The following is a 27971-nucleotide window of genomic DNA, read 5'->3' on the forward strand; positions in this document are numbered from 1 at the left end:
TCGCTGGGGCTGGACCGGGACAGGAGAGCAGCGAACGGACGGCTCTTCTGCGGGAAGTAAACGCGCATCCAGGGCTTTATTTCCCATTTTCTACCTCCCCGTATCTCCCTTTACTTTCTCGGCTTTCCATCCTGCTGAGATGAGGAGATAGTCAACAGAGGAACAGCTGCTCACGAAGTTTTGAAGTTGTTGGAGAGAGTTCGGGTAAGCAGCACTTTTACGCACAACATTGTGCCAATCTCTCTGTCTCCCTCTCTATGTCCTTCCTTACCCCTGTGTGGCTCTGCATGTCTCTCTCTCTCTCTCTCTCTCTGACCCTCTCTCTGTCTCTTTGCACGTTTTCAAACTTAATCTCGTGAACAGAAATGAGGATTTTTTCTCAGCCAAACCAAACTTTGAGTACGCAACCCCGACCAGTTCCCAAAGCAAAAAAAAAAACTTAGTTACATATAATATGAGTTCTACCAGTCGCGCTTTTATCTCTGCATGTTTCTTTGCATGATATTTACCTGTGCAGTGGTGAAAATCTATGAGGACTCCCACTCAGTCCTCTGGACATGGGGAGAGGAGTGGGAACATCTGCAGGAGCGACTCCTCCGCAGCTCCCAGCTGTCAGTCCGCCAGAGGGAGCCACAGCAGAGCGCGGCTGTTGGTCGGTGTGCACTTTAAGAGGGCCTAAAATGATGTGTCTGAAAATACAGTTTTCCTTAAAGTGTTTTTAAAGCTACCATCAGGTGTGAGGCCATTTGGCTTCAAATGGCATTTAAATTTTAGATAATATTGTTAAAAATGACAATCTCATGGCAAATTGTTTGGCTTGTGGGGTGGCATGTATGTTCACTGGGAATTATGAAAGTTTTTCTCAAGAGTGGGATGTTTCACTTGTTTGCCAGTTGTTAGGGTGCAGATGTGTAAAAATGTTGCAGTGGGCATCAGCTGGCAGATGATCCAGTCCCGGACGCTGGCTGTAGAGTGATGGACAGACATCAGACCAGCTGAAGGCTTTGCTGACATGTTGCTACTTGTGTCAGTGTTCACTGGATGTCAGTGCAGTCAGCTGCCCCCCAGAGGCCTTCCCCTCCCACACAGCCAGCAGGGCTGGAGTTTTAATCAGGCAAAGTGGCACCGTCCCAAGCCCCAACTCTCAGGGGCCCTGAAGGCCTCGAATCAACTGGTTGGTTTGTGGTTATTAAATTGATTGTTTATTTGTTGTGGTCCCACATGATTAGTTGTTGGATTTACATGATTCGTATCCCTTTGTAACTTTGTGTTTAGCCAAATTACAAAGTGCAAGGGCCCCCTTACTGGTTAATAACATCAATAAAAATAACTTTTTTTATTTGCTTAAAAAAGTTTCACTAAATCCACATGATAGCACATGAGACAAATTATGTTTGTCTTCCTCTTCGTACTGCTTTTAATGGCATTTGCTAGAATTTACACCAGCTGCTGGAAAACAACCAATCAGAGGCGAGGAGTCTCTAACACAGCTGTCAATCCTGTCAATCACAGTTCTGTTACTGGATTGCCTATATTTTGCCTCAGGTGTCTTCAGAAACATATTTTAGTGTACTGTTTAGCTGTGAAATGAGAGGACACAAACATTCTAATTTTACAGCTAAACAGTACACTAAAATATGTTTCTGAAAACATTGACAGAATCTGATCTCATATTTGATCAACACCACCTAGTTGCACAGTTTGACCGCAGTTCACGAGCAGCGATTGACATAAATGAAAGCTGCGTTAGAGACTCCTGAACCCTGACTGGTTGTTTTTGTTAATGTGCTGTGGATTCTTGCAAGAAGCACACGTTATCTGTTTCATGTAATACTGTGTGGATGTAGTCACAGTTTCGGCAAATATGACAAAACATTATTTCTGTAAAAGTTGCAGCTTTAATCAGGCGATGTCAGCCAGTGAACAAAGATTCTCTGCGAGGGCAGGGAGCGCCTCTGGAGGGCAGCAGACTGAGGCCTTGTGAAATCATGTGGTTTAAAACCAAAATGTGAGTCTTATATATTCAGTCAGCAGCTTGCTCTCTGCTGCCACATGCATCCAGTCTGTTCATTTTGTGTCATCACTCAAAGTCGTGTTTGTATATTTTCTCCTTGACATGTGAGGATGAGGTGCTTTGTGTAGATAAGATAATTAGTTCCATTTTTTGGCGTTGAACTCAAAGGTCACATTTGGTGAAACAGTGAGTCCTTGGGCCTGTATATATTAACTGGATCTGATTGAATTTCCATGGATTACGACTGAAGTTTGGAGGCATGTTAAAGAAGTATTTCACTGATGGAAAGATGATCTTTCTTATAAAACTAGGCTGTCTGTGCAGTAAAGATGCTAATACTTTTGAAAGTGGTGCTATGTGACCAGGAAAAACCAACAAAAAAGCAATAAACACTCCTGGTGATGGGTGACATAATGCAAGTTTCTCATCCAATATGGTTGCAGGCTGCTAACAAACAATCTCAATTAACAGTTACAGGGCAAGCTAAGATGTGTTAAAGTGAGAAAAAGGCAGCGCATTTACTAAATCCTGGTTCATATTTGATCTGCAATGTTTAATTTAACAGTTTGATCTCACTTTTTTCAGCCTGCATCTTTACAATACAGGAATATGGGGCAGTATGGCGCCAGCTTCCTGTTCAAAAATTCTTATATTACAGACAAACAGTTCACTAAAATTTGTTTCTGAAATATTTTAGGCGAGAAATAGACAATGTAGTAATCAAATCTTAGTATATATTTGTTCAGCTCTGTCTAGTTTTACAGTTTGGTCTCAGTTTGAGAGAAAAAAGAGAGACAGGGGCAGGTCTCTCTCTCTCTCTCGATCTGCTTCTATACTTTTTGGTTATGTCTGTCAATTCAATTTTAGAGCCCTGTTGTTTGAAGAAACAGAGCGTTCTACTCTTACACGAATTTCTACATGAGTTAATGAACAGTTAAGTTAATCACACGTTCACTCCAATTGGCGCTGCTGCTCCGTCTCCCCAGACAGAGCGCTCAGAGTACATTCTGCTGCTCCAAGTTCGTGTTCTAAATAACTTTACAGTTCATTCCAACAGTGCTCTGAATTTACGATGGGTCCAGTTTGTATTTCCGAATGCACTCTTTATGTCAGGTGGTGGCGGGCATACGAAAATCAAGGTAACCACAAACACAGAGCGCATTCAAGTCCCGCCCCTACTGGAGGGGAAAATAATTCATTGCTCTCCACTGACTTTGTATCGCGTGAAGATGCCTCCATGTCATTTACACCTGCCAGCAAACAACACAAAAATTCCTAACAGCTGCTTTTTGGTGGGATGCACTGCCAACATGGTAAAGAATCCATAACTAAGTTTTAACAAGCTGCGGCACTGACACGTAAGCTTTTAAGCAGTATGTTGTGAGACATCAGCAGGAGGATATGGGAAAACTGTGGGATCCTGACACTAGGGGTGGGGATCACCAGAGGATCCACAATATGATATTATCGCGATGCTTAAGTTATGATACAATATTATTGCGATTTTAAACTCTGTTTATCTCACTTCAGCCATTTTATTTGCAGAAAAATGTATCTAGTGGACTAAAAAAGCAATTGATGATATCATTCTAGTAGGCTACATAAAGTTTAATTTGTGTTTGTCATAACCTGTCATAAACATTATGTACATGTCATTAACGTTTATGACTGCTGTCATTAAGTGTCATTTGGTTTTTGTAATGACAAGTTGACATTGTTTGGGTTGTCTTGATTATGACAACTTGACATTAATCAAAGTGACATTACCAGAAGATGTCTTTGTCATGACAATAATAATCCTTATGTCACCTTGTCATAAACACAAAAAGAGGTGCATTTATTGAAGACAAAGACATCTTCTGGTAATGCCATCCTGGTTAATGTCAAGTTGTCATAATAAGGACATCCCAAACAAATTTAATGTCAACTTGTCATGACAAAGACATCTCATGGTAATGTCACTTTGATTAATGTCAAGTTGTCATAATCAAGACAACCCCAACAATGTCAACTTGAAATTACAGATACTGAATGATACTTGATGACAGCAGTCATAAACATTTAAGACGTACATAATGTTTATGACAAGTTCATGAGAATGTCATGTCATAGTTATGACAGTGTCATGTCACTCTTATGTAGATACCTTCAAGTAAAGTGTTATCAAACATAGTTTATAGCTTCTTGGGGCGACCTCTAGTTCGCTCTAGTTTTGTAGCAGCCCAGTTTTGATTCCAACCTGTGGCCCTTTGCTGAGTGTCATCCCCCCCCTTTTCTCTCCCTGCCTTCCTGTCACTCTTCAGCTGCACTATAATAAAGCCAAAAAGCAAGGAAATTTATGGTTTCCTTGGCAGAAATGGGGCAGCACTATCTGTACTTTGAGCTAGCGAAAAATCCACAGGTTGAGCTGAGAGATGAGCAGGGAGATTGTAAGATGGAGGGACAGTTCATTTAGACGTACTACCCACATTTCTATGATACAAAGCCGGTCCAAAATCGGTAAAGTTTAAGTCCTGTCTCCAGGTTTTTCCATTAATAATTCATAACACAGCAGATGTCAGCCTTTGTTATGATCAGTCACTTCTCCTAGCTTCTGTTGTTTCCAGTTCCACCATTAAACACAGGAGGGAAGAGCCATGTTCAACTCCCCATCCCTTCAAACCTGTTACATAACTGTGGCAGCCATTTTGTTCCCTGGGCAACAGTCAGTAGACTGTTCGTCGTAAAGCTTAAACTGATACCAGATGCAGAATCCAGATGAAGAAAGTTGAGTTATTTTGTAAATTACTTTGGCAGTCAACTACAACTCACTACATGACAAAATCATAAAGCATGTGGAATAATGAGAAAGGTCTGTATTCATAGACTATGCAGGTTATTTTAAAATAATCACTGTGTCATTTCTTGATTTAGGCTGAAAACTTGTCATCTGTGTTTTTCTATTCTGCACCCTTTTTTCTTTTTCACAAATTCTCTATTCACTTTATTGATTTTAAGAGATGAAGTGAGAAATAAATGAACATGTTGTCAGCTCAGATGTGTGTCTTTTGCCTTCATGTGTCAGACAGAAGAAGAGGAAGATGCTGGGGTTAGAGGTCGCCGCGCTCTGTCTTCTTTTAGGAGCCCTGACCCATGGCCAGCCAACAGGTTGCAGCAGTGAGTGCCATAAAAGTGAACCCTTGTTGCCTCACAGCCGCAGTAACATGACATGTTAATATGTTAACACAGTTTAAGTGACATCACATGGAACATTTCATCCCGCTGATTTAATTGATTTGTGATTTTCCATGGTCGTTTTACATGTGCTTTGTGTGTGTGTTCCCTCCAGAGACGAATGAATGTGCCATAGATGTGTACTTCACCATAGACACATCTGAGACCATCGCCCTGCAGGAGCCGCCTCCTGGAGCGCTGGTGGAAGGCATCAAGGTTCCCCTGCAATTTCATCAACACAAAATTGCCCCGTTTCACGGTGTCGTCATCCCTGAAGTTGGCTGCCATGTTGTTGTGTTGTTGTATAATGTATCGTGTCTTGCCCTTGTAGAAGTTCACCGAGGAGTTTGCACAGCGTTTTCAAGACGAAGAACTCAGAGGTGTTGTGAAGGTCAGCTGGAACATCGGTGGACTGCACTACTCCCAGAGACAGGAAGTGTTCAGTCCCATCGCACCCAGGGATGACTTCATCAGTGTGAGTGACACACACACACCAACTAGGGCTGGGCAGATCGAGATATGAGACTATATATCGTCATAGATTTTGGATATCATATCGTGATGTGGCTTGAATGGTGTTTTTTCATCTTGTTGTAAAGGCTGCATTACAGTAAAGTGATGGAAATGTATAAGCTTACCAGACTTTTTATTTATTTTAATGCTTGCCTTAACCCACTCGGTCCTTTTATCCACATTATTGATGATTATTCATCAAAAATCTCATTTAAAAATATCAAGATGTCTATATCAAGATATAGCCTAAAAATATCGTGATGTAATTTTCAGAGCATATTGCCCAGCCCTAATGCCGACACACATATGCCTACACATCCCAGATACCAACATGTTTAAAATGCGTTATGCAATGTCCAAATAAAGACAAAAAAAACCCAAATACCATTCATTCCAAGAACAGTGGTTGTTATAATGTTAGCACACTTACAGTTTTCTATCTTAAAACTGAATTAAAATGATATTCATTCATTAAAAGAATAGTTTGACATTTTGGGAAATACGCAAATCCATACGATTATGGTTATGTGAGAGTCTGTTAAATATTAAGCAACAGCTGGTTAGCTTAGCTTAGCACAAAGACTGGAAACAGGGGGAAACAGCTAGCCTGAATCTCAAATAAATCTACCTACCGGCAGCAAGATTGCAACAATACAGACTGTTTATTTACTGTGAGCAGTTACTTCCTGAAGTCTCTGCTGGCCGCCTGGCAAGTGGCTAACACATAGTCCAGCACATAACCCCCGTAAAGCAAGGAGCCAGACTAGTCTTTGTGCCAACTAACCGACAATATAGTAAACAGACACGCATGAGAGAAATTTTACTCGAACTGTTCTCCAGAAAACGAATAAGCGTATTTCTGAATGGTCTGCGTATGTCAACCTGTTCCTGGGTCCCTGAGCAGTTGCCTGCTTTTCCTGATTGGTAATCAAACCATAACAAGTCACATTTGACACTGTTTGTAGAATGGATGAGGAAAAAACAAAAAATGAATAACAATTAAATATAAATATAGAAATAAATAAATGAGTGAATGTATATATAAAAAAATATTAATTATTGTGTAAATAAATACAGGAATTTTTTTTAAGTTAATAACTATAAATAAATAAAGGTCTAAATGGATATAGCAATAAGCAAATACAGAAATATAGAAATAAATAAAATAATAAATAAATATTGAAATAAGAAATGCAGAAATAAAATAATTAAAGAATAAATACATACAGGGCCTGTGGCCCTTTGCTGCATGTCATCCCCCTCTCTCTCCCCCTTTCAAGCTTACCTGTCCTGTCCATTAAAGGCAAAATGGCCAAAAAAAAATCTTAAAAAAAAGAAAGGAAGAAATACATGAATGTAAAGATAGATACAGGAATTATTAAATCAATGCAGATATATATATATATATATATATATATATATATACATATACATGAATACAGGAATAAGAAAGTAAAAGAATAAATTAGCAACACTGGAATAAATATTGAAATGAGTAATGCATAAGTTAAAAATAAATAAATGTCAAAAAAAATATGAGACTAGATAGATAAATACATAAATAGGTAAATAAAACTGATAATAATTAAACAGGGCATAAATAAATACTGTACATTTATTTCTACATTTTTTTAACAACTACATTTTTTTTATTTATGTATTTACTGTGTCTGTCAGTTAATGATGTCAGAGGTCCTAACCTCTGCATTTATTTATTTATTTGTTTTTATTTATTTATTTATTTCCATTTTTATTTCAGCATTTATTTATTCTTATAGTTATTTATTTCCATATTTATTTCTTAATTTCTCAATTCATATAGACATTTATTTATTAATTTATTGATAGTTAGGTAATTTTTTTGTCCTCCGTATTTCAGGCCGTCAGAAGAATCAAATACCTGGGTAAGGGCACCTACACCGACTGCGCCATCTTAAAGATGGTCGAGGAAATAAGGGGCTCACCCAACAAAGGTGCCCTGCGCTTCGCTGTGATCATCACCGATGGCCATGTGACTGGAAACCCATGCGGAGGCATCAAAGTGGCAGCAGAGAAGGCTCGCGACGAGGGCATTCGGTTGTTTGTCGTGGCGGCATCGAATAACATCGATGAGACAGGGCTGAGGGAGATCGCCAACTCTCCAGCAATGGTCTACAGAAGTGAATTCATGGCTGTGGATCTGAGCTCAGGCAGACCAGTGACACATATGGACACCATCAATAACATCACCAAAACAATGGTAACGCACAAACACCCACAGAAACACAGAGAAGCATGAAACACAATCAGCACTTCGTCTGCTCACGCCTTGTTCCTTTTGTCTTCACAGAAACATTTAGCATATGTAGAGGTAAGAACGCACACACAACCAATGATCATAAAGGTTTATCTTTCAGGCTGCGTCAATGCTGACTGTTTGTCTTCATTTCCTGTAGTGTTACAAAGTGTCCTGTCTGGAGACGCCAGGGCCCCGCGGTCCAAAAGGCCACAGAGGACAAAAAGTGAGCTTCACACACACACACACACACACACACACGTACTCACACAGAATTTACACACTAGTCATTTTAACCTTCACACATATTTTCTCCTTTCAACTCGTTGACTGCAGGGAGCCAAAGGAGACAACGGCGACCCAGGTCTGAAAGGAGATAGAGGTCGCCCAGGAGACCCCGGTATCGAGGGTCCCATCGGTCAGCCTGGTACCAAAGTAAGACACTGAACATCCACCTGCCCATCATTCATCGTTCACTACCATGCGACAAAGCCTGAAACGATTTTTCTTTTCCTGTTTTCTCGTCTGTAGGGAGAAGCAGGTTCCAAAGGCGATAAGGTGAGATATCACTTTCCTTTTGTATTCATCAATGCATGACTGAAGTCTTTGCACGCATTACTGGGTTTGTAGAGGAACGATAATGATTTCTGGTCTGTTAATAAAGGAGCACATCATATTGATCGTACATAAAATGACTGTTGATCTTCTGTCTGCCCACAGGGAGAGATGGGAACTCAGGGGAAAAAGGTAGGACCATTTATGAATTATTATCCAACTGAATCTATTAATTATCATTCATTTTTATAAAGTAGTTGGTCTTCCACCTCTAATTGTCTCTTCTCTTCATCGTCAGGGTGTGGCTGGTATCCCAGGACGTAATGGTACAGATGGACAGAAGGTAAGGACTGACAAAACAAAACACCACTGACAATCATTACTGACTTAGTAAAGCTGAGCATAGTGGACGTTTTGTAATTTTCTCTCTTCGTCTTCAGGGTAAAATCGGACGGATCGGCGCTCCCGGCTGCAAAGGAGACCCAGGCGACAGAGTATGACATTCAACATGATTTCAAATGATCAGTGCGTCCATATTGTGTTGTGTTCTGGCCTATTTATGATGTGTGTTTGATGCTTTGTAGGGTCCTGATGGTCACCCCGGAGATGTCGGTGAACGTGGTTTCCCTGGAACTGATGGAGAAAAGGTACACGCTCTTCACTTAAAGGAACGGTGTGTAAGATTTAGTGGCCTCTGGTGGTGAGGATTGCAGATTGCAATCAGCTGAAACTTCTCCCGGTTAGAATTCCTTCAGTGTTCATTGTTCAGGAGGTTTTTACCGGGAGCCGCATTATCCACAGAGGTCTCTTCCTCTCCAAAACAAATGGATCAGGTGATAAAAACCGGTAGAAACACTAAATAAAGCAGTTTCATGTTATAAATCAATGTTTCTCCAACACTGTTTGGCACGTCAGAAGCAGCCTAGCCTAGCATTGCTAATGTGTGCTCACCTTTATTCTCTGATAACTTCAGATCCAGACGCTCAGGAGGTTTTTTCCAAGAGCCGAATTATCCACAGAGGTCTCTTCCTCTCCAAAACAAATGAACCCTGTGATCTAAACCGATAAAAACACTGAATAAAGCAGTTTCACGTTACAAATCAGTGTTTTTTTCTGTGCTGTTTGGCACGTCACAGATGAGCCGCTCCGCCAGCATCTGCTATGTATGATCCCCTTTTTTTCTCTGATAACGTAATTTGTGCTCACCCTGTTTCTGATCCAGACGCTCAGGAGGTTTTTCCCAAGAATTATCCACAGAGGTCTCTTCCTCTCCAAAACAAACAGACTGGATGATGAAAATTGGTAAAATCACTGAATGAAGCAGTTGCACGTTACAAATCAGTGTTTCTTCAACATTGTTTGGCATATCAGACACAAGCTGCTTGCCTAGCACCTGCTCATGTGTGCTCACCTTTATTCTCTGGTAACTTAAGATCCAGATGTTTGCAGGGTTTTTACCAGGAGCCACATTTTCTGTAGAGGTCTCTTCCTCTCCAAAACAAACAGATCCGGTGACGCTGCTTTTTTGCAGAAGGGCTGCTACCTATGGTGGCTGACACAGAAACACGAAAAAGCCAATGTCCCTATCTAGAACCAGTGTTTGGTTTGTCCATTCTGGGCTACTGTAGAAACATGGTAGTGCAACATGGCGATCTCCGTCGATGAGGCCCTGCTCCCTATGTAGATATAAATAGCTCATTCTAAGGTAACGAAAACACAATGATTCTTATTTTCAGGTGATTATGCACTAAAGAAAACATACCTTATTCCTTTTCTGCCCCTATATTGCCCTAAATCCTACACACTGGACCTTTAAAACAAAATTCGTCTGCCATCCAACCTGTGGTTAAACTCTGCTAACTGTATGCTTGTGTCCTGTCTTTAGGGTGATCCCGGTCGCCCTGGAAGACCTGGTCCCTCTGGCCCGCCTGGAGAGGCTGGACCAAAGGTAAATCACAACACAGACGCGGGATATTTGTTCTTTTCTGAGACAGATATTAGGTCTGAGGTCGTGTTAAACGGCTTGAGGAATGTTGGAGGTGAAAGGTGGAGGCTAAACTCTGGTGCTTCTTCCACAGGGAGAGAGGGGAAGTCCTGGATCACCTGGTGTCCCTGGACTGAAAGGAAACCCCGTAAGACAAATCACCACTAGCAGTAACACGTTCAAACACACTCTCATTACATGCATCATGTATCTCACCTGTGTGCTGTTTTTTTTAGGGGGTCCCTGGACTTGCAGGATCTAGAGGAGAGCCGGTAAGAACATCTGAGTTACTCATAACTTAATGTCCCCCTTTGTTGTTCATCTACATTGGCTTTGTGTTGAACTGTTCTTGTGTTCTAGGGGAGAAGAGGAGACTATGGGCCAAAGGGTGCTCAAGGGCCAGACGGAGTTAAAGGAGACAAGGTAAGAATTTATGAACATAATTGCACAGGTGTGATACATGTCTGTGTTATGAACTTTTTGCCTTGACTAATATCATAATGTCCCTAAGTGCAGCCCACGGGCCAGAGGTGCCCCCCAGAAGCATTTAGTGCGACCCCTGTGCGTGACATTAAATGCCTGTATTATATTTTAATCATCCACGGTCGATTTCAATGTTTTCACTTTCAGTAGCTTACAATTAATCTAGTGGGCTGAAAAAGAAGCCAATGTGGAAATGCCATGATCTGGAGTTCTTTGAACAGCCACTTGAGGCTAATTTCAAAAGCCAGTCAATTCCTATGGATAAAAATATAAAATAATGGATGTAGCTATGGTGACAGCCATCACCATCTTGTTTTTTGGGGGCCAGACGTGACCATATTTGGATGAGAGGGTGGAGGTGTGGAGGAGTGAGGGGTGGATCTGACTCATAAAGTGGTCCTGCCCTTAATTATGCATAGTTTTAAGCCTTAATAAAATGTAAACGGGTGAGTTATGTAAAATTCAGCCCCTGTACAGTTGTCATGAATGTTAAATTAGCTACAGAGACCAAATCTATTTTTGTACCAGGCTGTAAACATGTTTATTTCTGCTGTAAAGTTGGGCATTTTTTTACATGGGGGTTTATGGAGACTGACTCATTCTTGGAGCCAGCCTCAAGTGGCCATTAAAGGAACTACAATTTTGGCTTCATTTTTTTAGCCCTGGTGATTGCCACTTGCCACCGCTGTGTTAAAATGCCCAACTCTACAACAGAAATAAACATGTTTACAGCCTGGAACTGAAACAGTTTTAGTCCGATTCTAGCCCGACACAGCGTCGTACGGTGACAGCTCTGATTGTGAACGACGAGTGTCGTACGCGCTAATCCATCGTTTCATCTCGTGTAGTATGTCATGGTAGACGACAACCGACACCACGTCTGGGACCTCTCACAACGTTCCAACAGAGAGTCTAGCATTTTTGATTTTCTTTTTGTTGTTTGCAACTTCTCCCGTCACAGCCGTCACTTTGACCAATAGGAACACAGTGTTAGCTGCTGCCATAGACAACTGTATGACAACAACAGTGACTGAAATAATAGTAATAATAATAAAAATAGGACAAGAATAACCTGATGACATCGCACACGTCGTAAAATGATTGGTGTGGACCATCATGTAGTCTGTCATGTCTGTCGGCCAAGTCACAAGACTTACATACCGCAAAATTAAACCTGAAAGCTAAGAACTTTTTTTTTGGTTTATGTACCAGGCGAGTACATTTTTGTTTTATTGGTTTTAAGCCTGTTTTTCACCAGCGAAAATTAGCATTATTGTTACCACAGTCAGCCATAGCTGTAAATGTGCTGGGCCAACCATGCTAGGAGCTGCCATTAGGGTAAGATCCACCCTCTCATCCAAATACCGTCCAAGATGGCGACAACCAAATGCCAAACTCGAGGCTTCAAAGCAGAAGAACATAAAGCAATGGGTGGCGTCATGGTGGCTACATCCATTGTTTGGTACAGTTAGATGCATTTATTACACTCGGCTACTGCGTCAAACACTAACAAATATCAGTCATGAAAACACTGAGCATCTCTGGCTCAAATGATTTGTTTCCTGAGATACATTACTCAATCACAAGGGGGCCTCAGTGCTGATTTTATGTTCCAGGGTGAAATGGGACCAGAAGGCTCAAGAGGACTTCCAGGAGAAGAAGGACAACCAGGCGCAAAGGTGAGAGGAGCCATGATATACTTGTAATGTGTTTATTTTCATCTGAACACCATACGCACCTATTTAGTGTAGCCCCTTCTGTTACACCTGCAATCAACTTTCTCTCCTCTCAACAGGGAGACAATGGGCTGCCAGGCCCCAGGGGACCACCGGGGACAGCAGGAGAGCCTGGAAAAAATGTACGTTAGAGGTTTCAGTGGGGAATCATATGAAAAAGATACAGTACTTCATTTAGTCCACATTAACACTGTTTGTATTACAGGGCACCAGAGGTGACCCTGGTGATGCTGGACCTAGAGGAGAATCTGGACCACCTGGACCAAAGGTATGTGTCTCTGTGTCTGAGTTAAGTCTGATTTATACTTCTGCGACTGTGCGGCACATGCGTGTTGTGCTTAGAGCTCTTTTTGATTTCAGCTCTTGTTGTTGTAATGGATGTGAGGTAGTTGTCTAGAAATCTCAGCTCTGATGTCCAATCAAAAGTCTGCAATGCATAGTGCGTTGTCACATTGTTCAGGAGGTGTGCAGCATAATTCTGTAGCTCCGTGGAGCCCCGCAAACCATCTCTGTGGCCCAGCGGAAGCTGTGTGCGGAGGGATATATTTTCACTGAAGAGCGCTGCACAGTGTAGATGTGCACACGTGATTATGTATGTGCACGCGCTTAGGTAAGATGGCTGCCAACAAAGAACAAAACTGGTTGTTTTTGTGCCACCAAATGCAGGCATTTTTTATTTATCTAACCATAACCAAGTGGTTTTTGTGCCTGAACATAACTACATGTTAACCAAAGCATTGTGCAAATGTAAAGTTTCAACATAACCGCTGCGGAATAAGTTACAAATGTTACATATCCACGGTTTGCGGAAACCTACAGTTCAAACACTTATTCTTGCAGTTGGGTTGAAGATCTACAGGAAACCTGCTCAGATGTACATCAGTGGTTCCATCAGTCCAAAGAATGCGTGCTCTCCCTCCTCAGACACAATTTGTCTGCGGACTGCATGGGTCAAAATTTAGAATATTTCCTTTTGAAGGATGGCAGACATCCAGTTGTCTGTTAGCTGAAGCTACTCACATCCTCTGGGCAAACATAACGTTTCGTCGGCTCATCTGCCCCTCCATCAATAGCTGCTTTCACACTACATTCCAGTGGATATGCCCCCACAGTGGAAGCCCCTTGTATCAAAGATATTCTGTGGATCTAAAAAGCAGCTCCAAAACTGTCTTGACAAATTTCTGTGTTTTTTTCTCAGCCTGATTAGTTTGTCCCCAATATTGAGCAGCTCCTGGTTCCACAAATCTCTCCCTAAGTTTAACGTTAACTGTCCCATGAGCTGACTCCCAACCGTCGCACTTTAACCTGATGTGATGACATTTTTCACATCAGACTGGAGGAATGAATTAAATTTACACATTTTAAACATATTTTTATGCTCACGTGTCGGCGATAGCTGTGGCCAGAGCCACTATGATTTTGGGTTGTTCATTCGTCCTATCCTTGTTAGCGCAGTATCTCAAGAACGCCTCAAGGGAATTTTTTCAGATTTGGCACAAATGTCCACTTGGACTCAACAATGACCTGATTAGATTTCGGTGGTCAAAGGTCAAATATCAAGGTAACTGTGACCTTGTCTGTCTCATTCTTGTGAACGTGATACTTTAAGAATTAGGAATTTCCTTAAGCTTGGCACAAATGTTGGACTCAACAATGAACTGATTGGATTTCGGTGGCCAAAGGTCACTGTGACCTCACACTAATATCTAACAGGATAAATGAATGAAGTGATGATATTTTATATCCAAAAGGTCAAAGGTCAACTTCACTGTGACATCATAATGTTCTGAATAAAACACTTTTCTGGCCATTACTCAGTCATATCTCAGCAACAGAAGAAGAGACGTTTGGTCAGATACTTAATTGGTGACACAAATTTTGGGTGTCCACCCTGAAACTGTGCAGATTGTACAGCATGTGTGTGAAGCATCCATGTTTTCACAGACATGGATGCAAACTGTAAGAGAAACTTGACTAGTATGCAGAGGTGGTAATTCTGCTTTCATATATTTCCTGGCAGGCTGTATCATGTGCCATTCGGAATTTAAAACAAATGTTCAGAAGGCCCATGAATTATGGTAAAATAGCCAACTATTTTCAGGCTGTGTCAATAGGGGGTGCTTCAGCACCCTCAGCACCACCTTTCCACACCCATGGCAGAAGCTCTGCGCAAGTTTTTCCGCAGACGTATAAATTAAACTGAAGTGTGTTAGCATCTTCCTCAGATGTTTTCAGGTGGCAGTTGCAGTTTGTCTTGACTCTTTCTTTTGTGTTTTTTTCAGGGAGACCCCGGAAGACCTGGCTTCAGCTATCCTGGGCCAAGAGGAGAACCGGTAACGTGAACATGCGCTTCTCCTTACAGTGGCCAGAAGGAGTGATACACGTTGCTAACAAAACTTCCCTCTGCTGTTGTACAGGGTGGCAGAGGAGATGGCGGCAGCCGTGGACCTCGTGGCAGCAGAGGAGACTGTGGTCAAAAGGGTGAACCAGGAGACCAAGGAACTCCCGGAGAGCCAGTGAGTAAACTCAGTGTTGTTTCATGTATGCTGTTATGAAACAAAAGGTGTACAGTGCAGGTACACGATGCTAATTTTTCTGCTTCCAACAGGGTGAGCCAGGTGCTCAGGGTGAACCTGGTCTAAGAGGGCCCAGAGGAGAGCTTGGGCGTGATGTAAGTATGCAAAAATCACACAGGTTAACCCACATACAGGTTCTCTCCTATAATATCAGTTGCATCCAGCTAGAAAACGCAAACCTAAGCTGATGTTTTCGTATGTTTACTTTTTGTTAACGTTATCTGCTAGCAACCGGAAAAGCTGAGAGGCAAGATGTGATTTTATGTGTTCTCCTTCTCTACAGGGAGATCCTGGTCCTGAGGGAGATCCCGGCCTCACTGTGAGAACACTTCATCTTACCGCTCTTTTATCACCAACACATTAACAGAAACATGATGGATATAATGATGATATAACGTTTGTTCTTGCAGGAATGTGATGTTATGAACTACATCAGGGAAACCTGTGGCTGCTGTGGTGAGTTTAATGACCACTGTGCAATCATGATCCGATGGCACACTGATAGGTCGTCACATTCTCACAGTTCGTGTTTTTGTCCGCAGACTGTGAGAAACGCTGCGGAGCCGTGGACATTGTGTTTGTGATTGACAGCTCAGAGTCAGTGGGTCTGACTAACTTCACCCTGGAGAAGAACTTTGTCATCAACACCATCAACAGACTGGGATCCCTTGCTAAAGACCCTGAGGCAATCACAGGTAGACATGCAAGTCTCCATGCACATGTTCCCTTCCTTCTTAAATGACAACAGAATTAGTCTGTCTTAACAACATGGCTGAGAACTTGGTGTAAACATGGCTGCTTGTGTTCACAGGAACAAGAGTGGGAGTTGTTCAGTACAGTCACAGTGGAACCTTCCAAGCCATCCGGCTCAACGACCCCAAGATCGACACATTGTCTGCCTTCAAGGTCTCAAACACAAACACGTGCAAACTGCTTTGAAGTGTATTTTTAGGGTGTAGCACAGACTGTTGTTTTGCCTTTTTTTGTCCAGATGTTTCTTAATTAATTTGGGCTGATGTGCTGTCTACACACGTAAAGCAGATGGGAGTCATGTGTCCCTCTCACTATACTTAAAACATTTATCAATACATGCAATCTGGGATGCACGGCACCTTAAAGAATAAGGCTGGCAATATTCTATATTTTTCTTGGTGTCAGAATATCCCATAAAAGACCAAACCCAAAAATACATTTATCCTGATAAGAAGTCTTGCCAGTGCAGATAAAAGTTCACGATCATGAACATGACCACTGTAGTGTATTAAGTCAATCCCACATACACTGTCCTGCTGCCGTAAATACTCACTAAAGCACCAAATGTGTATTCGTCCACAACTGAAAATAGTCCCCAATATAATTCACTTTTCACTCCTGATTGAGTAATGTTTGCTAAAAGCTACAGTGCCCAGGGTTTAAAGAAATTTATTAGACTTTGTAGAAAATTATACGATATGCTTGTGACCTTCTTTTTATAAGGCTTACATCTTCACTGGGACCCAGTAGGCTCTGGACAAAGTGACAAAGACACGGCACGGACATTAGGAGACAGACTAACACATTGTTGGGTTTTGGTCTTTTGATGGGGATGATTGACAATAAGAAAAATAAAGAACACCACACCTTTTTCTTAATGTTACGTTACCCTCAAAGTGACCTCACCTAACTTTTTAGGGTAGCTCAAACCTAATTTATTCATTTATGACATATTTTACCTTTTTTGCTAACACTGTGTTTGGAGCTGATGTTTGCATTTCTGGCACAAGGGCCTTGGCAGCAGATTATTTGAGCCCTGTGGGTTGTGAGGTGGGGTATCAGTACTTCCCGCAGATGCTTGATCAGATTGGGATCTTGGCAATTAGGAGGCCAGTTGTGACGCCTTGAGCTCTTTGTCACGTTCCTTGGACCATTCCTGAACAGTTTTTGTGGCATGGCACATTATCCTGCTGGGGGTCCACTGCTATCAGAGAGTGCCGCTACAATGAGGGGGTGTTCATGGTCTTGCAACCGTGTTTGGGTGGGTGGAGCGCATCAGGTTGCATCCACGTGAAAGGACCAAAGGTGCCCCAGCAGAATGTTGCACTATAACAAGACGGTTGATGTTTTTCACTTCACATATCAGTGGTTTTAATGTTGCGGCTGATCAGTGTATATGTGTGTGAACAGGTGTTTCCATTTTTGCCATCAAAATTTGAGAATAGTACTTTCATTTGAAAGTTGCGATCTTTTTCACAGAACCAGCCCACAGTAAGGTTATGTGAACTAGGAGCACCTTTGTAAAACTGATCTCCACGATTCAGGATGCAGTGAAGCGCTTGGAGTGGATCGCTGGAGGAACATGGACTCCATCTGCTCTGAAGTACGCCTACGACAACCTGATCAGGGACGGCCGCAGAGCCAAGGCCAAAGTCAATGTGGTTGTCATCACAGATGGACGCTTCGACCCCAGAGATGATGACTCGCTGCTCACCTACCTCTGCAGGTGCCTGACACTGGGGCTGCGCTTAGAGATATGTTTAAGCATTTGCAGAGAAGAAGAAGTTCTATCTCATTGCTTGTATTTGTGTGAGCAGTGATTCCAGTGTTGACGTGAGTGCCATCGGTATCGGAGACATGTTTGACCAAGCTGAGGAGAATGAGAGTCTGAAGAGCATCGCCTGCCAGAAGGATGGCAGGGTGCTTGGCATGAAGCGTTTTGCAGACCTGGTAGCTGATGAGTTCATCGACAAGATTGAAACAGTGCTCTGCCCAGGTACACTCATTACAGTGGCAAACATTATGTACATTACATTTATCTAGTGGATCATGAAGCTGTTTTTGTTTCTGTTTTGTCTCTGACATTCTGTTTTTATCTGTGCTTTAGATCCTGTCATCGTATGCCCTGATCTCCCTTGTAAATCAGGTAAGATTTTACAACAACATCACTTAATGTCTCAGAAGAATTTCAGCATTTAGGCCTGGGTAACAAGCATTATTAAACAGTTCAGATTATTTGAAGTGGGGTTGTGTGACGTACTCATTTATAGTCAGTGTATTACATACAGTAGATTTCTGGCAGCACACCCCTAGTTTGGAGAAGCAGGCTGGAGTACTGACTTGGAAGCCATGTACTGCTGTGGAGGGGGGCAGCAGCAAAACTTATTTTAGCCACTTGTAAAAAAAAGTCCCAACCAGCAAACTCAATATCAGTTTAAGTGTGCGGTACATTGAGAGTATTTTTAACGCTTTACCTTTCCATCAGACAGCCTGTTCCAATGGGGAAGCCGTTAACTGCTTTAGTTCCCAATCTATGCTCTCCTCAAAGTCACCAGACTCCACTGACAAAAACAGTCATTTAAGCTTGCTGAACACAGGAGTTGCAGGTCTACTGCTGCCTCATTCAGTTAGTTAGTTTGTGTGTTGTGTAACTTTGGTGAATCCAAACTAACCCTTTTTATCACCAAAGTCACACAATAACCCAACTATCTATCCAGTTGAGGCAGGGGCAGACCAGCAGCTCCTGTGTTCAGCACTGTTAAATTACTGTTTTTCTCAATGGAGTCTGGCTTTGAAGAGAGCGATACAACGGCTTCATTTCCCCATCAGAAATTACTGTCTGACAGTAAAGTACAGCAGTGAAAATTTTCTGAATATAGTGTATACTGAAACTGATAATGATTTTTTTTAGGTGACTAAAATATGTTTTCTTGTTGACCCCTCAACAACAGTACATTGCTTAGCTTCTGCGGCAGTAATCCTGCCTGCTTCTCCAAACTGGGGGTGTGCTGACTGCCATCTAGCAACACACTGACTACGATAATTCAGCCCATTCAACCCCACTTGAAAAAAATCTACCTCTTTAAGGCGTCAATATGCTTCAAATGAAGTTCTTGTCAAATTGTCAAACAGCATTTGAAAAAGCGTTGGATTTGAGAGGGATGTGTCTGACAAGTTTTGTATCTTTCGAAAACCAACAATTATCTTTCATGAGCTAAAAAGCCACTCTGAAATAAGGACATGTACGATTACAAGTATACTCTGTGAATCTGGGGTTACATCGTTGTTACATTACCTAACTTACGTTGCCTCCATGGTAGAGACACCCACCTGTCACTTAAAGTGACCATGCCCCAATTTGCCTAACTTTAAGCCTTAATAACCTTTAAACAGGTGAGTTATTTAAAAATGTATCCCGTGCAGTTGTCATGAATGTTGAAATTAGCTATAGAGACCAAAACTGTTTTTGTATCAGGCTGTAAACATTTTTACTTCTGCTTTAAAGTTTGGCGTTTTAACATGGGGGTCTATGGGGATTGACTCAAGTGGCCATTAGAGGAACTGCAGTTTTTGGCACTCCCACTGTGGCTTAATTTTCAGCTCTGTAGGTTGTCCCTTGGCCAAAACACATTACAAAATCCCGAAAACACAAATGCATTAATGGAAAAACACGAATTCAAAAGCCACAACCTCAGTGAGCGTCGGCAGATGTTAGGAATGAAAAAGGCAGACTATTAATGCTTTAATATTCACATTTAAGTACTCTACCATCTAACATTATAATGCTATAATGAAGCTAGCTATGCAGTAATATTAGCATTATGTCATTTAGCTAATGTAAGTCAGTCAGATGTAACCTAAGCTGTACTTGTGTATGGAGACAAAGCTATAATAATGCTGATTTATGGCAAGTCACTCAGCATTTTATTGTAAGTGGCATTTGACAGAAACTAAACAGTCGTGTGTGGTTTTCAGCTTAAGCTTCAGCTAAAGGTTTTATGTTGTCTTCATGGTAACCTGAGAGTTACTTTCATAAATATGAAATTATAAAGACAATGTACAACTTTGCGCATTTTTGACAATCACATAGTAGTAGTCATCATAGTTAGCAAGCGAACAACGTTACACTTCCAGACCAGCAGCTCCTGTGTTCAGCACTGTTAAATTACTGTTTTTCTCAATGGAGTCTGGCTTTGAAGAGAGCGATACAACGGCTTCATTTCCCCATCAGAAATTACTGTCTGACAGTAAAGTACAGCAGTGAAAATTTTCTGAATATAGTGTATACTGAAACTGATAATGATTTTTTTTAGGTGACTAAAATATGTTTTCTTGTTGACCCCTCAACAACAGTACATTGCTTAGCTTCTGCGGCAGTAATCCTGCCTGCTTCTCCAAACTGGGGGTGTGCTGACTGCCATCTAGCAACACACTGACTACGATAATTCAGCCCATTCAACCCCACTTGAAAAAAATCTACCTCTTTAAGGCGTCAATATGCTTCAAATGAAGTTCTTGTCAAATTGTCAAACAGCATTTGAAAAAGCGTTGGATTTGAGAGGGATGTGTCTGACAAGTTTTGTATCTTTCGAAAACCAACAATTATCTTTCATGAGCTAAAAAGCCACTCTGAAATAAGGACATGTACGATTACAAGTATACTCTGTGAATCTGGGGTTACATCGTTGTTACATTACCTAACTTACGTTGCCTCCATGGTAGAGACACCCACCTGTCACTTAAAGTGACCATGCCCCAATTTGCCTAACTTTAAGCCTTAATAACCTTTAAACAGGTGAGTTATTTAAAAATGTATCCCGTGCAGTTGTCATGAATGTTGAAATTAGCTATAGAGACCAAAACTGTTTTTGTATCAGGCTGTAAACATTTTTACTTCTGCTTTAAAGTTTGGCGTTTTAACATGGGGGTCTATGGGGATTGACTCAAGTGGCCATTAGAGGAACTGCAGTTTTTGGCACTCCCACTGTGGCTTAATTTTCAGCTCTGTAGGTTGTCCCTTGGCCAAAACACATTACAAAATCCCGAAAACACAAATGCATTAATGGAAAAACACGAATTCAAAAGCCACAACCTCAGTGAGCGTCGGCAGATGTTAGGAATGAAAAAGGCAGACTATTAATGCTTTAATATTCACATTTAAGTACTCTACCATCTAACATTATAATGCTATAATGAAGCTAGCTATGCAGTAATATTAGCATTATGTCATTTAGCTAATGTAAGTCAGTCAGATGTAACCTAAGCTGTACTTGTGTATGGAGACAAAGCTATAATAATGCTGATTTATGGCAAGTCACTCAGCATTTTATTGTAAGTGGCATTTGACAGAAACTAAACAGTCGTGTGTGGTTTTCAGCTTAAGCTTCAGCTAAAGGTTTTATGTTGTCTTCATGGTAACCTGAGAGTTACTTTCATAAATATGAAATTATAAAGACAATGTACAACTTTGCGCATTTTTGACAATCACATAGTAGTAGTCATCATAGTTAGCAAGCGAACAACGTTACACTTCCTTCTCAAACGGCAAAAACCTTCCTCCTCCAAATGTGTAGGCAATAATAGTTCCCCTTTGCATTTGTGTCGTAGCTTTTGCATTTGTGTCAAAGCCTTTGCTTTAGCATTTGTGTCGTAGCTTTTGCATCTGTGTTGTAGCTTTTGTTTTTGCATCTCTTTTGTTGCTTTAGCATTTGTGTCCTAGGTTTTGCATTTGTGTTTTCTGTTAATGCGCTTATGTTTTTCAAATTTGCAAAGCCTTAGATATGCAGATGATTTGAAACATCTCAGACACCGTACATACAGAGAAGGTATAAACATTTTGGCCTTCATGTTTGGACAACACTTGATACCACCTAGTTTGTTTGAAGCATACTGACGCCTCTAAGCTATGTTAAGGATTGGACATGTTGCGGCTTGAATTAATGTCAGTGTGTTTTTAACACAATTACGTCATTTCACCTCCTTTGTTGTGATGCAATAATTCATGTCCCTGTAAAGCCAACACAAAAGACCAAACTTTCAATCTAGTGCAACTCGGTGTAGCCGCGGCATCTTTGTTGGCTGTGTTGATGCGTCGTGTCTGTGGGACCCCGCCCACAATGTTATTCCGCCCGCTTGTTTCAGGAGGGGGCATCAGAGCGGGGCAAACCCCTCTCCCTTGGAAGCCACTGGCCGAGGAAGGCAGCCCCTCATTGGTCCCTACCTCTTTGGAGGGTGTGACCAGACTGCTGAACGGCCTGAGCGAGCAGCAGTACGGGGTTGGCGTTGCAACCATGGCGTACACAGCCCAGAGAGCCAAACTCGCCCAGGGGGAGGACAGGCAGCAGTGGACCCAGCTGTTCATCGACTCCTTCAAATATGTCTATGGAGACATTATGGGAGACCCAGAAAAAGCCTTAGGACTCTGCTAATGCTAATATGCTAACCATGCTACCTCGCCATTATGGACGCCAATAACTAATAAGCTTACTGCTGGACATAGAGTAGATTTTATTAAAACTGTGGGCATTTTTTGTAAGCTCTACGAGTGCAATATACACTTAGGCTGATGCCATAGGATTGCATGATATAAGGCTGGCCCTGTCCCAAAATTTCAAAGCAGCATTATATACACTTATTGTATATGATGGGCCGAAATTCAAAATGTGATGCTCCTTCTCCTCATAGAGTATTTCTAAAACAAAGGAATTCTTAACTCACAAAATGACCCTTTGTATATTAATTACTCAGAGCATGTTATCTTGAATTCACAAGGAATGCATTGTTTTTCTTACATGCCTATACCATGAACGAAGAATCCAAAAAAACCAAACATTCTTCATGAATTGAAGTAAATGGGGAACATGATTAATGACAGCAAAACTATATCAAAACATGGGTTTACAAACACTCCCACAACATGTGCAGAATAAACCAAGTCTTATATATCCAAGCAAATGCTAAGTACTTCTTAAACGCATACATCTTGGTAAAAGTTACGATTTATACAACGTCTGTAACAACAGTCTCATGTGCGGCCGAATGGCATGCCTGGGTAATCTATTTAGCATTAAAATGTAAATTAAATTAAATCTTTCAAAAGTCTTAAAAATCCTAAAACATAGTATGTAGGATATTATTTTTGTCCATCTGCCAATGTGGCTGCTGGATTCCAAATCATAATAATAATAATAATAATGATACCATTTAGACGCTTGCATTTTATACCAGCATTTGGCTTGTGGCTGGTGCTATCTGCATTGTAAAATCTCAAAAAAAATTGGTACCAAATGCCTCTCACATTAACATAATAATGCTGATCAAGAAGAACCAACAACACTCATATTCATCTACCATATCCAATTAACCGGACAAGCTTTTTTCAAAGCAACCCAAATAGATCCTTTTATGATAGTAAGTAAATTGTTTTTTTCACATGTTCCAATCTAGAAAGTTTTAGTCTAGAAAGATCATCTAACTTTTTAACTTGACCAAAAGTCATGTTTTATGTTACAGTAAACATTTTGGCAGAATTGTTCCTAACCCTGAGAGGGACTCTGGTTCAAACCTGGGGTGGGGGGGGGGGCCTTTTCTGCGGAGTTTGTACGTTCCCCCTCTGTCAGCATGGGTTTTCTCTGGGTGCTCCGGGTTCCTCTCACAGTCCAAAGACATGCAGGTTAATTGGTGACTCTAAATTGTCCATAGGTGTGAATGTGAGTGTGAATGGTTGTCTGTCTCTATGTGTCAGTCCTGTGTCCTGGTGACCTGTCCAGGGTGTACCCTGCCTCTCATCCAATATCAGCTGGGATAGACTCCAGAAGATGAATGAATGAATGTCCGTAACACCAAGCTTATTGATGTCGGATCATGTTTTCTTTTTTCACTCTTGGTTATTATTATCAAATCGGCCTTAAATTTCATTCTCAAATTCACTCAAATTTTATATTGTAACGTTCTAGCATACATGCATGTAGTTTTGCTGCCCATTAAACATTGTCCCCAGTGACTTCTAATTATGGAGAATGTTTGCTTTTTTTGGATTCTTCATTTATTGTAGAGGCATGTGAGAAAAACAAAGTTTTCTTCACAAGCTTCAACGTGACACGCATTGAGTTAATGAAATAAAAATGGTCATTTTGTGGGTGAGGTATTCCTTTAACGTACAAGGAGCTGCCTCTTAGAAAAGTATGTCTGTTACAAATATGATACATATCATTCCTTCCATCTAAGTGGAGCAACATTTTCCATTCACATGGAAAGCGGATGTCGTCCATTTGTTGGAGGCAGAATGGTCTGTAGAGCCATTCTGTGTAGTGTACAGTGGCTCTTTGATGAAGCCTAATTTCCACTGTGAATCACGAGCTCGCTGAATCACTCCGATGACATTTTTTTTGCTGTTTTGCACATATCCATGGTTACGGCCTTTACTTTTTTTTCTCGTTTTCTCTGTGAATGAGTCATGTTGGTGAAAAGGCCATGACATGTGGAAAATATCTGGTTTTATACATGTCACAGTATACTGTATATGAGTCAGAGGTTGGTGTATGTGGATGTTTGGTTAATTGTCTTGGCACTGACAATGAAGGAACTATTGTATGTTATGCCCTTGATTGGTGCATGTTTTTTTGCATGCGGCTTGGCTTGTGTGATGACTAGAAGAAAATGACTACAGAGCAGCTTTAACCAAATTTCATGTTAGCTCTGTGACTGAAACTTGCTGATGTGAACTATGTTGTGAGATGTATTCATGTTTTAATGTCTCAAGAGAATAAAATCATAGAGCAAACTAAAAAAGTGCTTTCTTGATGAGGCTACTACTTATATCAGAGGGTTTACATGATGTCAGACAGATCGACTGCAACAAGCATGTAAGGAAGTACATTAAGTTACAGTATATCTTTGCTGGCTTTGACCTCCGAGCATCTGTGTTCCAGCTGCAGCTCACCGAACACCATGTTTGGTTTAAAACTTGTAAGTCTGTGTGTGTGTCTGTTCCAGAGCCTGCAGTGGCTAGCTGTGTTCAGCGGCCAGTGGATGTGGTGTTCCTGTTGGATGGTTCTGAGAGGATGGGACTGGAGAACCATCGCATGGCCAAAGAGTTCATCGCAAACGTGGCCAGTCGCCTCACCCTGGCCAGTGGCCCAGATGACAAGAGGAATGCCCGCTTTGCCCTGCTGCAGTACGGCACACCTTCAGAGCAGCGAGTGGAGTTCAAGCTCACAGGCAATCTCTCAGTGATCTCTGATTCACTGGCAGCGATGAACTACCTGGACTCCTCCTCTTATCTGGGCAGCGCTATCATCCATGCTGTCAACAACCTGGTGGTTCCAGAGGTATAAACACAAACACTTGTCCTGTGACAGAAACGTGTAAAGGAATAGTTCAACATTTTTGGAAATTTGCTTGCCTAAGTAAAATAAGACCAGGCCTGTTATGACAGCCAGTCCACCCCACCTGATCCGCAAACGTATGCATTATTCAATGACCTGTACCCGACCTGCAGTCCTGCAAGCCGGGGCTGAAAGTTTCTGGTCCATGACCATCCTTTATAACAACCTACCTGCTGTTGGCTATGTTGAATGTAATTTTCAGTATAAATCAAAATATAAAAAGTGTTTTTCGTTTAAAAAATACAAACATAGGAAGAAAGCAAGTACTCACCCATCTTTTAAGTGGTTGGAAAGTGACGCAACAGTAGTGCATATTTAAAAGATTCAGTGTGGACAGAGAGGTGCATGCTTGCTCTTAGGACACAGTGATAGGCCTACATATTTTGAGAGGTACGTAGTTTTACTAGACATTATGACAATAGAGATTTACGTATGTCAGACTTCAACAGATTTTCCTGGTCAAAAACTGAATAAGTGAAACCCTGAGAGCAGCAGCTCTGATGAGAAAGCTGCTTCCTGTATGTGTTTGAGAGACAGAGAGAAAAGAGAGATGGAGAGGGGCAAGAGAAGGTGGAAGGTGGACTGTTGCACAGTGTTTCTGTAACTTATTAACTTTCTCAGAAAGCTGCTTTGTCACTTACTGACCTGCCCGAAACCTGCAATACTTTTTGACAAGCTTACCCAAGCTGGTTGTGGGTCAACCAGTGCTTCACTAGTGGGAATGTTTCTTGGCTAGATGTAGTGACTTCTCTCCTGATTGCCTGGCAACCTGAAAGGAATACTTCACGCCCCAAATGACCTTTTTGCTTTTTTTAATTAATTACTCACCATGTGTTACTTTGAATTCGTGAAGAAAACATTTTCTCACATGCCTCAAGTGAGCAAAGAATCCAAAAACAGAGAAAATTCTTGATAGGATTGAATCTTTTTATCCCTGTTCAAGTTAGCGGAGTGCTAAACTGGAAGTTAGCCGCTCAGTTGCACTCGGCAGTGCTCGGCCATTGTATGTCTCCAGTGTGTTTGCTCTAAGGGCTGCACAGTGCTGAAGTAGTGCCGATAATCTCCGGATCATGAGGGTCATTTTGTACATGGCAGTTGAACCATTTTGGCTTCATGTGCCACTGAGAAACTTTCATAGGCATGAACGGGGCCCCTCATTCAATGCTATATCCAGTTCTCCTAAGAGATCCATGGATCCAGTGGCCAATGTAGCATCTATGTTTCTATATCTATGGTATCAATCTTCTCATCTCGGCTCTTGGCAAGAAAGCAAAAAGTGTATTCCTTTAACATTTCCTGTTTCGTTTGTAGGTTAGAGCAAACCAGGCTCGTCGCCACGCTGAGCGTGCCTTTGTGTTCATCACCGATGGCATCACAAGCACTGACCAGCTGAGTGAGGGCGTGGAGGCCATGAAGCGAGCCCAAGGTGTTCCCACGGTGATCGCCATGGGAACAGAGACGGATGAAGAGGTGCTGAAGAAGGTGTCGCTAGAGGACTCGTCGGCCATCTTTAGAGGAGTTGACTACACCATGCTGAACAAAGCCTCGTTCTTTGAGCGCTTTATCCGCTGGATATGCTAGTGAGGAACTGTCAATGCTCTGCACCACAGAATTAGAATCCACAGAGTGAAAGAAGGGCCAGCTCCTTCAAGCGTACACGTAAACACACACAGAGGCGTCAACAGACCTCTGTGGTTATTATCATTACTGGATGTAAGGCACTGAGGCGGCTACATATCCCGTTGTCATGGGTGAAGATTCTTTGCAAAACAATCCACGTAGGACCGGCCGACACACAAACACATAGGCATGCAATATCATTTGTAACTTGATTGTTCTATTCTTTCTACATCTATGGTCAGCATCTTTCAACCAAAGACACTCATAAGTATCCCAGAGGAGAGGTGTATGATTATTCAATGTGTACGAAACTAATAGTACGCTTTATTTTGTTTTTATTTTGTACTGATTTTCAGTTTGCAGAAAAGAATTCTCTCTGTCTCTTTGTCTCTTTCTCTCTCCCTCAGTCTGTTTACACAAAATCAGTATTTACATTAAAGGTGCTAAAGTAGAAATAAAGGACAAAGCCATCTGAGGGGTTCTCAAAACTTTTTTTTTTTTTTTTACATCATGTTATGCTGTAATTGCTGTAGTTTTTTTCAGGGGATAAAGACATGTAGACATATCTTCTCTAGGGCATAAAAAAAAATATCACGAACTCAGAGAATCGCACAAAGCTGTATGCTGTAGTTAATTACACATGCATCGAAAGACAAACATAAAAGAACCAAATCTGTAAACACGAAGTCCAAATAAAGCCTAATGTGGTGACCCCAACACTGTCGTCTGTTTTTACAAGATATGATAATGTGTTAATATGTTTATAATCAAAGTGCAGATTGTTATTAAATCAGTGTAACTTTAGGGACTGTTCTTTATTTATCAGAGGAGGGGGAGGGTGGCAGCTGGGGTGTCACTTTGGT

General features: G+C 41.5%; 1 protein-coding gene across 3 annotated transcripts; it reads left to right on the plus strand.

Annotated features, from left to right (window-relative positions):
• On the plus strand, positions 1–27825 carry col6a2 (collagen, type VI, alpha 2). Of its 3 annotated transcripts, none has more exons than XM_033650383.2 (32): positions 3–204; positions 5079–5170; positions 5343–5443; positions 5559–5702; positions 7620–7979; positions 8070–8090; positions 8176–8241; positions 8352–8450; positions 8547–8573; positions 8736–8762; positions 8869–8913; positions 9011–9064; positions 9155–9217; positions 10456–10518; positions 10649–10702; positions 10791–10826; positions 10915–10977; positions 12654–12716; positions 12833–12895; positions 12979–13041; positions 15056–15106; positions 15191–15289; positions 15382–15444; positions 15633–15668; positions 15760–15805; positions 15892–16044; positions 16161–16255; positions 17647–17828; positions 17920–18098; positions 18210–18248; positions 25097–25431; positions 26800–27825. In XM_033650383.2, the coding sequence occupies exons 2-32, from the start codon at positions 5095–5097 to the stop codon at positions 27067–27069; spliced, it is 3036 nt and encodes a 1011-aa protein (XP_033506274.2). In that variant the 5' UTR covers positions 3–204; positions 5079–5094; the 3' UTR covers positions 27070–27825. The 3 variants fall into 3 exon arrangements, with proteins under 3 accessions (XP_078029246.1, XP_033506274.2, XP_033506275.2); XM_033650384.2 differs by having other exon boundaries at positions 5083–5170; XM_078173120.1 differs by lacking the exons at positions 25097–25431; positions 26800–27825 and adding an exon at positions 22244–25015 and having other exon boundaries at positions 1–204.
• The last annotated feature ends 146 nt before the right edge of the window (positions 27826–27971 follow it).

Source organism: Epinephelus lanceolatus, chromosome 12 (assembly GCF_041903045.1).
Source record: "Epinephelus lanceolatus isolate andai-2023 chromosome 12, ASM4190304v1, whole genome shotgun sequence".
Classification (NCBI taxonomy): Eukaryota; Metazoa; Chordata; class Actinopteri; order Perciformes; family Serranidae; genus Epinephelus; species Epinephelus lanceolatus.